Raw genomic sequence first — 13,312 nt, 5'->3', positions numbered from 1 at the left:
CTTTAATCTTTAATCTCTAAGTCTCTAATCTTTTACTGTTAATCATTGTTTCTTAGCAGCGAAACTCCACCTCGATTTCTCGAGATACAGGAATTTCATTATCTCGAGCTCATCGCCTTTCCTTCTCTTCATCTCCTTTCTCTTGGATTTGTTAATCACATTAATTTCCAGAACCCTCCAATCAAGGGTTAAATTTAAAAATTTTCAATAATTAATCCTCTAAATATCTCATGCGCTTTCTTTTCTAAATATTATTCAGATGCGTAATGGGGTGTCAGCATTGTTATTATCATTTAGAAAATATTAAAGATAAAACACACGAACTCTTATACGAAATTATTCATATAAATTTATCAATCTCTTCTCTAATGTATTTTAAAAAATGACTCGTATATTTTTTAATACATTTTAAACAATTTAACGAATAATCTGATAAAAATTTATAATATTTCACAACCCCTATTTTGATCTAAAAAGAATTTTAACTTTATTTTGATACAATTTTATTTTATTTATTTTAACAAAAGTTATCTAAACAAAATATATAAAGATATTTTAGGAGAATACTCCATATAACGAAAAGTCAGTATTAAGGTACCAAACATTCTCATTAATGTGAGTTCTCAAGAAAGATCAACTTATTATCTTTAGAATAACTTTTATTTATTGAGCGATAATCTTTTCACTCATCATCATCAAATCAAAAGACAATTTTTGTCTTTACTTGGGAGATGATCGTTCTTGTGTGATCCCAGCTATTCGTGTTTTTGATTTCGGTAGAGAAAGTAAATCGTAGATGTAAAATTTTACCTCATTGCGCAAAATAAAAATCGAATTTACGACCTATCAATATAAACTCGACATATCACTTGTCCAATCGCTCGATGTATACTTTGAACATAAATTTTTTTGTCTTTACTTGACAAGTAGATTTTGCAACCGAGTTTCTTTTTCTCTTTGCACTCGAGAGCCAATCTCAGGGAAACATTTGCATGCCTTTATTACCTTTTTATAATAGTATAATAGAAGACATAAATAAAATTATCAGTCACACAGATCACGTTTATTTGAGAGGTCGCCGGAAAACATGGTGGTGGGAGCGGCGCCGCCACCAATTAAGGGGGAGTGGTGTTCGTGGGGCGGAGGCAAAATGGGAAATAGGCGAGTCGTGACGGAGGTTGCGTAGGGGCTCATGTACCGCATCCTCAGCGCACGTTAGAAACAGCAGCCCCACAGCAAACACGGGTTGCCAAATCGGGTAACTTATCGTCAAAATATCACGAGATGCCGATCGGAGACAGCGGTAAAATCATGGGGCCCACAGATAGCTGGCACTTAGAATTCTTTCTAAGGATTATTATCACCTTAATAGTCTCTCTACTTATTATTACCGGTTAATTACCTAACGTATTATCTTTATTTCAATTGACCATCTGCCCCTATGCCTAACCCTTTTTTGAAAATGTATTTTTTTTTGGTAATGCGGGTTATAATCGTCTTTCAATCCGGACTTATCTTGTTCTCTCTAAAATTTACGGTCTATTTATTCTACAAATCTAAATAAATGAACAGATTTATCACAAAATAAAAATGAAAGACTTGACCTCATAAATAGACACAATCACAATGCAAAATTGAATCTACGATTGGGTAGTATCCCAATCTCTCGATGTGTAGTAGACCATCTGCATTATCTCGAAGAGTTCCTTTTTCGAAAATGTTATTTTTACTTTACAAGTGTTCGTCACATTTTATTATAGTATAATGTTATCTCGTCACAAGTGTTTGTCACATTTTATTATAGTATAATGTTATCTCATTATAATCAGTAATGTTAATTATTGTTTTGCATTTTAATAAATAAAAATTATTATTAAAGTGTTATTAAAATCCAAAAGTTTAAGGATCAAATTAATAATTTTCTATAAAATAAAGAAAATTATATTCTTACAAAAATTTTATATAATTTAAATAAAAATAATTTTCTTTGGCTATAAATAAGAATTCACATCCAATACGCACATGCTTAACACCATATGCAAGAGGCTAGCATGCAATGGCTTTCTCGCTCACCTCTTCAAGCTTTGCTTCTTGTTTTTCATTTTGATAAGAGTACGGGCAAAGCTATTTGCTATCTACTAAACGAGCATTCACTACTTGTCCAACCCTTTTATTTAATCAAGAGTCAAGTTTAGTCAAATAAATGAAGTGAACAACTCAACCTCTTTGTTCGAAACTTTGTTTCCCCTAATTTCGAAACACAAAAATAGACTTACAACTATCGTATAGGAAAAACTTCTCTTTAATAACGATCATAAGGGAAAAAGGATCCGATCGTAAATAAAGACTCAAACCTATGTAAGCGTAGGGGCAAATGTAGCCAAGTGAATCAAGGTAGTGCACAAGTTCGGTCCCCGTCATTCACTTTTGTTATTATACTGAAATACTCGTGATCTCTTTACAATGTCTTTAAGGAGAACAATATAATTATACATTTTTATGTAAAAATATTTTATAGTAATATTTTTTTTGAACTTTTTATCATCATCAGTCTTTATTGGGTATTTTTTAATTTATTATTATTAATGAACCAAGTTATTTTATAAAAAGCTTATTTAAATAACATTACACTTTAAATAATGGTTTTGGCCTGCTTTGAATGATTAGCCATGAAGGGTTCTCTTTTGACGATGCTTCCAAGCAACACATACATGAATGGATATGGATGCCTTTTGAGCTTTAAAACCTCGTTACTCTCTTCAAAATCAAAATAATAAATGCTTCACATCAGGACATCAGCCATCACATTTAAAAATTTATCTAGAGATAGTTTCAAATTAGAAAATATTTTAAAAAATAATAATATATGAACTCGTAATCCCACTAAATAGAGGTGGATACATGAATTAGAGTTTGTCAATCATTTTTATTTATTACCATATCTTCTATATAGTTACTATAATTCATATATATCTAAGTCGAACAGTTCTTAAACAATTTTTTTCTAGTATTTGATGTTGCGGGGAATTGGGCTAACTCCTACAAACACGAGACTTTTGTTCCCTGAGAGAATCTCCGATGATCAAGTTTCTATTAAGATTTTAGAGAATGAACAAGAAAGGATAGTAATAAAATGGTTAAGATTTTAGGCCTCTCCGTTATCTTTGAAATTTAAGGCTTATATATGTCGATCCAAGATGGCCCAAGTGTGATTTTCACTAAATTATTTCCTCTTATGTGACCCATGAGTATGGTCTTTGTGGGTGTTAGCCCATGCTTCTCAAACCACACTAGAACCCATGATCTCATCAACTAGAGAAAGAAATGGTAATGCGTTTGACAATTGTTGGAAGGGACACGCCATCGGAGGATTGGGTTAGGTGTCATCTTAGCATTTGGTAGATTTAATTATTGCGGTTAGTATTTCTTTGACTCTTTTGCACAAAATTTGTTCACTTGATCCACTCAACTCACATAAGATTATAATGGTCTTTATCTCACATGATCATTTCATTATCTTTATTATGTTCGTTGACATCTTATTTTCAATAAAAGTAATTTTGACCTTACAATAAATAATCTTATTATTAATTCTATCTCATAATATCCTTGTATTCAACACGTATATATTTATATATATTCTATAAGTAGTGTTTTGCTAGTCAATATTTAGTCTTATCTTTATCTTTTAGACAAAAAAATATAAATGTATTTATGGAATTTATTTTATTGACATGAGTTCGTAACACCAAAATGACATCTTTACTTATATAATACTATAGGCATATAACAAAATAGATCTGATAATCATTAGATACAATTTTTCTTTTAACTTTTCATGAACCTGAAAAGGCAGGAATAAAAACAATGAAAAAATTAAGAATAAGGGTCATTTTCCTTCTATCTAATTGTGTCCAAAAATAAAAACAAGCTAAAACCACAACAACAACAACCATAATCAAACATACAAATAATGCTAAAATGAGAGATGAAATAAATATTGGGATCATTTTGCTTTCTTTGACCAAAGAATAGTCTTTAATTAAGCTAGAATTTAAATAAGTGGAGCTATGTGTGATAGATACACACAGATTTTTCAAATGAAATGTCATAAGACAAATAGGGTCCCCCCCCCCTAAGAATTGGGGTCCCATGAATATCCTTTATTGAAATTAAATGAGTAAGTAAAGACCATTTTGTGTTCATAAGTTTTGAGGGAGAAGGGACCCTTTTGCCTTCCTTTTCACCTGCCACTGTCATGGAAGGCTCTTCATGTGCTCTCTCTAATTAGTGAGAGACCCCATGCCCCTCACTCTAGTGGGATTTTGTCGGAATCTGACTCTTATCTAAACTCTAAATCTTAATATTGAGATTTAGTCATATTTTTTAAATTCAACCCAAAAGCCATACATTTGTTATGATCCGTTTCATGCATTTTTTATGGTTTACATTTTGAATTTTTTATGTTGGGTTCTTATTTTTTGAAAAATAAAAAATTAAATACTCAGTTTGATTTTTTTTTTTTTTTGTAACATGAAAAACTCGAGAGGTCTCAATCACAAATAACTTTTGGCCCATGCTATCCTCCTCTTTCTAAACCCATAGTTTACTTTGATCACGATTTAGGTGTATGGACAAATTTGTCGAGAGCCGAACCCTAACACCTATCATTTTTTATAATAAACTTAAGAGATTACCTTTGACTTTGTTTTTTGACTTTGTTTTCAAAAATTTGAAAACACACACGAAATGGCATTTCATAAATCTACTTTTTCTTCATATTTGTAATAAGACCTTTGTAAGTTTATGTAATATAATTTTATTTTTCACACACATATATATATATATATTATTTTTTAATATTTTAAATTATTTTTTAAATGACTTGTTTGGAAAAGTTATTGAAAAAATTCAAAAAATAGGGAGGATCGAAACATGTTTTTTTATATTTTCTTGAAAATAAAAATATCTGACCATATTATTGCATTTATACACGAAACTCTTTAATGCATGAAACTCCAATGCAAACTCAATAGAAGATTTTTTTTTAAATGTTAATTAAAACACTTAAGAGGAACAATTGATGTGATAATCTTATATATAATATAATATATTAATATGAATGTATCACACTAAATATCACTATTTTTAGAGGGAGAGCAAAAGTTCAATTTAGCCGAACTAACTGAACCGATCGAACTTTCGATTCGATTTTTTTCTTGCATCGATTCGGTTCAATTAATTTTTTAAGTTCAATTTTTGGTTCAATTTTTTGATTGGAAGAACTAAATTAATCAAACCGATCAAATTTTAAAGCGATATTGTTTTGATATTTACAAAATAACGTCTTTTTCTTCGATTTTATATATTTTTTATCTGTTACTTTAGTTTTTTCTTCTTTTTTTTTTTGCATTTGTTCAATTTGATTAGTTTGATTCGATTTATACGATTAGACTTTAATTTTTTTAATTATCAGTTACTTTAATTTTTTAAATTAATCTATTAGTTTGATTTAATTTTGATTCACAATTTAATTTAATTAATTAATAAAATTTAATCAATTCAATAATTGAACTAATTATTTTCACACCTCTAACTATTGTATGTCAAAATCACATTTTTATTTTTTTTCCTTTCATAAATGGTCTCAATGGAACCACCTGGATGATGTTAGTACCCAAGTTTTTCCCCATATTAAAAAGCATTTAATACGTATTTAATGAAGTCTTGGGTAAATAAATATATTCATACTTTTAACTGACAGATAAAAAAGTACGGATGTATTTAATAAATATATATATTTTTTAAATAATTTATATTATTTTTAATTTTAAAATATTTTTACTAATAGATAATAAATATATCGTATTTTATAATATTTTATTAACCAATAAAATTAATACCTAAAAATATTGTATATTTATTAAAATTTAATCATTACTCTTAAAAATTGGTTAGCAATATCGCAAGGGAGCATGAAATTTTTAGATTCTTCAAAATATTAGGTTAAAAATCTACATTTACATGTTAAGTACAATTTTTTTAAAAAAGAATCCTAAAAAAATAATATTTTTTAGATTTATTTTTAATTAACTTTTCGATAAAAAAAATTTAATAGGGGTTGGGAATCTTGAATTCTCGAACTTGAAAAAGTTTTTAATAAATAAAAAAATCTAAAACAACCCTTACGCTCTTATAACCACATAACCCTTTTACGATTATTTTTGTCATAACTTCCTTCTTACAAACATATATGCGTGCACACACATATATACATAATGTGTAAAAAAATAATATTTTTTAACTTTCTAAAAGGTTGTAGGTCCCAATTTTTATATACTAAAAGGAATTTATTATTTTTAAGTAAAAAATCAAATAAGGGTAATTTAAAAAAAAACATTAATTCTTAGGAATGTTGCATTTAAATCAAACATAAGAATATAAAATTTTCAAAAAAGAATATTCAATATTTTTAATAATATTTAAATCTAATCAAACATGGAATTGTATTAATCCTGCGAATCAAAGATTTCAAAGAATATTATCAATAATCATGAATTTCAAAAATTTAAAAACTTTTTCTGTACCAAACGCCTCTTAAAAGTAATTTAAAAATATTATTTTATACACTTAAGTTTAACACTTTTATTGATATTCTGCATTAATACGACACACAATATAAGATATTAACGGAACGTATCATCGCAAAGTATCAAACTTAAATATTTAAATAATAGTTTGAAAAGTCATTAAAGAGTGTTGATAGATATTAAATTCACTAATTAAGCAAATGGGAGCTAACTTTTAGCTCTTGTTTGATGGTCTTTGTTTTGTTCAAATTATAGGTCTGGGCTTAGAAGATGATTCAATCGGTGACATCAATGCATTGCAATATATATATATATTTATATATATATATATTTATTATAGCAAAAGGGGTTAGGTGGGATGTCCCCTTCCGCCATCAAAGTGAGCTTAAATACCAAGAAATGTCAAAGATTCACTTCAAATCTGACAACCAAGAAGCCCTGGATTTGGCATATTGAGCCATAGTTTGGCAAGATTAGATTCAAAATCTTGAATAGACTATGGTTCTTGTATGCATGGAGAGTCAATGTTTGTATAATATATGGTCTTCTTTTGGGGGGAAATACACTTGATTAGACTCATATTTTTTTTAAAATTAATTATATTATTAATTTTCATTTGAACTCGTGGGTCACATAATGACGATGATATGAGATCATCTAAACATTCACAAAACTAACAATTGGGTCTACGACGTCAAGTTTGCAAGTTGATGTTGCTTTTGAAGGTAGAGTTGCTAATCAATTTGATGATAGTTGTTGGGATTGATTATCAAGGTTTGTTTCGATGCAAGACTTGCAAGAAAATGAGGGTGATTTTTTGATATAGCCGCCAACAATCAAGTTAATATAATAAATGATTAATGAATGCGCAATAAATATTATGAATTTGTTGGCTTGATTAGGACTTTGTCTTTTAAGGTAGCGTTTGTTAAAATAAGTAAGATAACTTAGCATCAAGATAACTTATCTGTAAAGATTAAGATAACTTATCCGAAGAGAAAAGAGATAAATTTATTTAAAAAGTTTAAGATAATAAATCACATAACTTATTTTCAAATAAAATTAACAAATACAATAAAAAACACATTTGTTTAAGATAATTTTCATATTCTACCTTTTTTTAGTTTATATCTTAATTAACAAATAGTATCTAAATAGACAAGTGAGTTAAGATTGTTGAAGTTATCTTCAAAATTTTCGAACTTGGATATATTAGGAACTTTAAAGTCGGTGGATTATTTCTCGTGATAACTTAATGATTTTACTTTTTTAAGTATTCCCTTATCAATAATAATTTTTTTTTTTAAAGAATATGGCATTTCATAGCTAAATTTTAGGCCCAATAAATGAAGATATAATTTTTGGGTAAAGCCTTGAGGGAACCTTGTTCTATGGCCCTGTAAGTCCTTGGAGGCCCAATAATGGCCCAATTGGCTTTGCTTAGATTAATTCCTGCTATATATATATGTGTAAAAACATAATAAAATTCAAATAAAAAATTATTATGTGATGTTTGATAATTATAGTTTATTTTTTAAATTTTTACCTCGTGAGTTTTACGTGACCCTTTCCTATTATCAATTGTGCTTAATGGGTAAAACGGTTTGAGTTTTCTACACTTCTTTTGAAATTTGAAAAGAAGATTCAGGCAAGACTCTCAACGTTAATAGGAAGTAAATGAACGACTAAATTCCTTTTTTTTTGGTCGTCACGTGCACGTAGATCGATAACATGAACTTATTCATATACGTATACATTCTTCAACATTAATTCAATTCAAATGCAATGAATCCAAATTAAATGCACCTATTGCTGCTGATCTTCAATGCTCTTCAAGTGCCTTTGCTCCCAAGCCTCCACTTGCTTCATTGAATTCTCCCTTCTCCTCACAAAGGCAGCAAGAACACTTGGCTCATGGGGTGGAGGCAGCCTGCATGGGCTGCCCAAAGCTGGAGCCTTCACCAAGGACTCCACCATGAACTTCTTATGCAACCCTAGTGCATCACAAGCCATCGTTTCCGAGCACAACTCAACTCCCCCATCGGGGACTCGAGGCTCGAACCTCAAGAGCTTGGCGTACTCATTTAGCAAATGGAACATGTAATCGTATACATAATCCATCTTAAGCTCCTCCTGGATGAAGTCACTCGCCGCCTTGCCTATGGCTTGAGCCTGTGGCCAAGTCGATCGATCAACATATTAGAAGATTAATTCATATCTCAAATCATATTTATCTCAAGTCAAGTTTTAGAATTTCAAAAGGAGTTTAACTGTTTTTAAATAATAATGACATTCTAGTTAAGATATGATAAGATAATTATCATTTATTTTCTTTGAGATAATAGTAGTCAAATTATGTTTAAGACAATCACAACTAACATATTTTAGAATAACGTATGATAGGTACTACATGATTGAGATAATTGTTTTTTATAACTAAGCTATGGTAGAATTGGGTGAGTCGTTAATTAACCTAAAACTTCTCTATCTCTATCTTAGAGCATATACAAATTTAAAATAAAAAATAAATCACGATCAAATTATCAATCACACAGTCAAACACAAATGTTTTATGTAGAAAACCCAAATTGAAAAAAAATACGAACAGAAAGAACAAAATATCACTATAATGATATTGTTAGTATAATAGTGATATTATCGTTATAATTTCAAGATATTGAGTATCTATTTATAGATCCGTCGCTTATTTATAAATGTATATATAAAGGAATTAACTTGTATAAATCTATATCCTGATCAGAAGATAAGTCATAAAGATAAATCTTCAATTGTAGATGAAGTCCCAATCACAGTTAGATTTGCCGTTCTAATCATTGTCAAATTTAAATCACCTTAATTATATTAGTGCGTTCTGTCCACTAAAGGTACACAAATGTACACAAATTCTTAAACCACCTTAATTATATTAGTGCATTCTTCTCTTATTTTCTTCGGCTGCTTTATGTTTCTATTAGTTGCATATATATATAGTCGACTCTCGACTCGTGAACCTTTTATTGCTCTAACATATGTAATATTACACGAAAAGAATGGATCAAAACCAAACAATTGGTGTACCTTCTGCTTGTGATTGTTGCCCCAGTCGACTGCAAATTTGATGGATCTACATTTGTCGTCGTCTCTTACAGGCCAGTAATGGTGGACTGGCTGCAGGCTTCTTGAGAAGAAATCATGGAAGCGTGGCTTCACCAACAAGGTGACTGAGTCACAAGACAGAATGTATTTCTCACTCACTGACCATGCATATCCTTCAATATAGATCTTGTATCTGCATGCATCCATGCATGACTCAGTTTTATATATGAACTCATAATCAATATATATGAACATATATATATATATATACCTATAGGTGCATTGGCTTGCTAGGCCTGATTGATTGTATCCTTGTTGGGATTCCAGGATCCAGTCCTGCACACACACACACACACACACACACACATATGCATAAGTTTTATTTTTTATCAGAAAGAAAAATAGCAAGAAATTGACCACTTCACATAGAGTAGCATTGTAACGTTGTTGGCTGTTTTTTTTATCAATAGAAAAAGAGGAGAAAACGGAGAAAGTAGTCCCTTTGTACGTACATCTTTGCCTAGAGAATTCCAAGATATAGTAAATCGAATTATTTTAGATAAAAGATTATAATGAAGAAGATAAGAGTCAAGTTTTTGATCAGTATGTCTCAAGTCCAAAGATTGCATGTCAATAATAAGTGCTTGTCCTAATTGCGTGCCCTTATAGAGCTTTGAACTTTCTTCTTGAAAATTCTATCAACAACAATTATTCTACTCAAAGTCTGATTTGTAATAGCCCATTTTCTAGCATCCGACTACAATAAGAAATGGCTCGATTCGAGGGTTATTGTAAAAACCATATCATACAAAAGAACATCAAATGCTATCAAAATAACAATTTGAAACGCGACTGGTACCCCACTAACTATATAATTTAACTAACTAGAAGGGTTCGATCACCTAGTCACAGGCAGGGGAGACGAGAGTAACCTTACCTGGACAAAGAGGCGGGCATTCCAGTCGTGCTTCTCTGAGACATTGCAGGTCAAGAGATCTCTCCTTGTTTCGGCTACAAAAGGATTTCCCTTCCAGTAGGCATAGGGCTCTCTCTGCATCCATTTGATCCTCTGGTTGCCTTCCTTTATCTCCTTCAAGATGCTATCCCATGGTTTGATGTTTATTTCGGCCCTATAATCATACATAGCAATGTTTGGCTCATCAACCAACCCTTTCCAAGACCCATATATAAACCCTTCAAACTAGTACGATGATAATAATAATAATAATAATAATAATAATAATAATAATAATAAAGTTCAACACAACTGATAAGTCTTAGTCGTAGCGAACCCTACTACTTATTATTTAGAATAGAATTCAATAAGACTCAAATTTATGATTTTCAAACTAGAAGAACGATAGATCCGACCTCTATAACCACCCATTAAAAATTGCTAATTTTTCATAAGTTTGTGCCTTTGTGGTCCTTGTTTATGTGTAAAAATTGCTAATTCTTCATGGGTTTGTGCCTTTGTGGTCCTTGTTTATGTGTACGGATCTTAATTATATGGTTTCTAAAGTCGGTCCACATTGGAAAATGCCATAGAAAGAGACAGCAAAGCTATTCATTGCAATAAGACTGGACAAACCCTACATTTCCTATACGCCAACCTGGTGGTGCCATTAGCCGGTGACGCTCTATTTGACATTTGTACATACAGTACAATGCATGCATGTGAGAGTGTCATTTTCGGTTTAAATATCGAAATGAGATGTGTCCAAGTAACGTTTTCCTATAGGTGATGTGTCTAATTAAGTAACGTTTTCGAATGGTTTAACCCTTCAAAGATTTGATTTTTTAAGATAATTTTATAATTATAAAAATGTTACATCTTTGACTATGATGATAATTAACCTTAGTAAATCATTAAATCATGTACCGAACCCGTTTTACTAAATCCCCCACGAAACTTTCTATGTATTTTGCTTAGACATGGAATTTATAAACTATTATAATTAGGTTAACATTAATTATTGTCTTCATAATAATGATTAAGATATAACAAGTGCATTTTATTTTTAAATAATATTTATTTATTACATCTTATTTTCAACTACAAAATACTTTTATCGATTGATTGAGGAAACGTTACAAAAAAACACGATTTATGTTTTATTAACTAATAAATATTTAATTATATCTTAACTATTGTCTGTAAAATAATTATTAGGGTGAGAATTTACCAACCCCAGAAAGACCAATCCGGGAAGACAATGTCCAGAGTCAATCGGTCGCCGCAGTATCGAAACAGTGGCGGTGGCGCGGTGGCGTTAGGGCTGGGTCGATAATCCCGGGACCGAACAACGGGCCGGTCGTCGCAGTCGAACATGAGCTCCAAGTCCGGCAGCCTGCCGGGATATCTCCTCAAGAGCTGCAAAATGCCCCATATCGTGAACACATCCCTAGTCTGTATAGCCTTCCTGTACTTCTCCACGTAAGCCTTCCCCTTCACTATTACCAACCTAAAATGCGCCGTCTTCTTTGCTTTCTCCACCATCTCCCTGCTGATCCCCGTCGCCATGAACGGGCGTAGATCCTGATGAATCCACCGGAAGTAATCCGGGCAAGTTGAATTCGTCGACGGCGCCGGGGGGTCCTCCGCTTCGGGTTCAGATACAGTCGGGTAGTTTCCCGGGCAGGTTCGAGTCTGGTTCCCGGCGGAGCAGTTGAGTGGATACTCAACTCTTGGGACGACCACAGGTTTCTCCAATATTGCTTTAGCAGCATAGAAACCAGGCTGCAAAGCCATCAACACGTAGAAAGAATCAAAAGGAATTATAATTCACCTAAATTGGGTACAGAATTGATGAAGATTGAACTTACAGAGTTGACCGAGGAATAAGAGAGGAGAAAGGCTGTGATGGTGATGGTGAGGAAGAGCAAGAGGAGGAGAACGCCTGTGGTTGAAGGAGCTTTCTTCGCCGACGGAAACCGCCGGTGAAACCCAGTTCTCACCGGCCATATGCTTCCGGAGAGATGCTGCATATCTTCTTCTTCTTCTTCTTCTTCTTCTTCTTCTTCTCGCTTGAAGATTGATAAGATCACTTTGCTTCTACAATGGCGATTGAACACACAGTGGGAATTGTAAGAATTCCTTTTTTTTCTTTTTTAATCTTGGAGGTTGCAGAATTGGTGGGATCCGAGAAGAAGAGAAGTCAATTGAAAAGAGGCATTATCTTCGTCTTCTAGCTCCAACTTGATATGTTCATATGCCCCCGGAAATGATAGCACTTGGGCATCTATTTATTCTTTTAAATAAATAATAATTTCTTCAAATGAACAAAAGGACGAAGTTGCCCTTACACTAACAACCACAATGATCATTAGTAAGGGTAAATTTGTCATTTTATCCCCTAGATAGATCCCCCCCTTATTTTAATTCAGCGATAGTATGTTCTGGTGGGTTTCTTATTTCCGACGGCTGATTTTCAGGGAACAGTCACATGTGTCTTCAATAAATTTTCCTCCATAAAATAATTAGGAGATTCATATATAGATGTAATTCGTGTTATTATGCACGTGACAGTGCTTCCAAGAATACAAAATTTAATGTGAAAAATTTAAATTAAAAAAATCATGATAAAAAAGAATAAAATATTACTAATATAATATTAGTATTGTTC

General features: G+C 31.5%; 1 protein-coding gene across 1 annotated transcript; it reads right to left on the bottom strand.

Annotated features, from left to right (window-relative positions):
- Window positions 1-8,233: 8,233 nt before the first annotated feature.
- Window positions 8,234-12,918, bottom strand: LOC127812476 (uncharacterized). Its single transcript, XM_052352874.1, has 6 exons — window positions 12,513-12,918; window positions 11,873-12,426; window positions 10,624-10,816; window positions 9,958-10,022; window positions 9,669-9,879; window positions 8,234-8,762 (listed from the first exon to the last, which is right to left on the bottom strand). Exons 1-6 carry the CDS (start codon window positions 12,672-12,674, stop codon window positions 8,397-8,399), a joined length of 1,551 nt encoding a protein of 516 aa, XP_052208834.1. The 5' UTR covers window positions 12,675-12,918; the 3' UTR covers window positions 8,234-8,396.
- Window positions 12,919-13,312: the final 394 nt, after the last annotated feature.

This window comes from Diospyros lotus, chromosome 11 (genome assembly GCF_014633365.1).
Source record: "Diospyros lotus cultivar Yz01 chromosome 11, ASM1463336v1, whole genome shotgun sequence".
In the NCBI taxonomy this organism is placed as follows: domain Eukaryota; kingdom Viridiplantae; phylum Streptophyta; class Magnoliopsida; order Ericales; family Ebenaceae; genus Diospyros; species Diospyros lotus.
The sequence above is the reverse complement of the archived record's forward strand: the minus strand, read 5'-3'. Positions and strand labels throughout refer to the sequence as shown.

Excerpts from the sequence above, each read along its gene's own strand:
- LOC127812476 (XM_052352874.1), bottom strand. The coding sequence starts at position 12,674 with ATGCAGCATCTCTCCGGAAGCATATGGCCGGTGAGAACTGGGTTTCAC. Across the intron at positions 12,427-12,512 it reads CTTATTCCTCGGTCAACTCT|CCTGGTTTCTATGCTGCTAA; the intron begins GTAAGTTCAATC and ends ATGGCTTTGCAG. Across the intron at positions 8,763-9,668 it reads GCAACAATCACAAGCAGAAG|GCTCAAGCCATAGGCAAGGC; the intron begins GTACACCAATTG and ends ACTTGGCCACAG.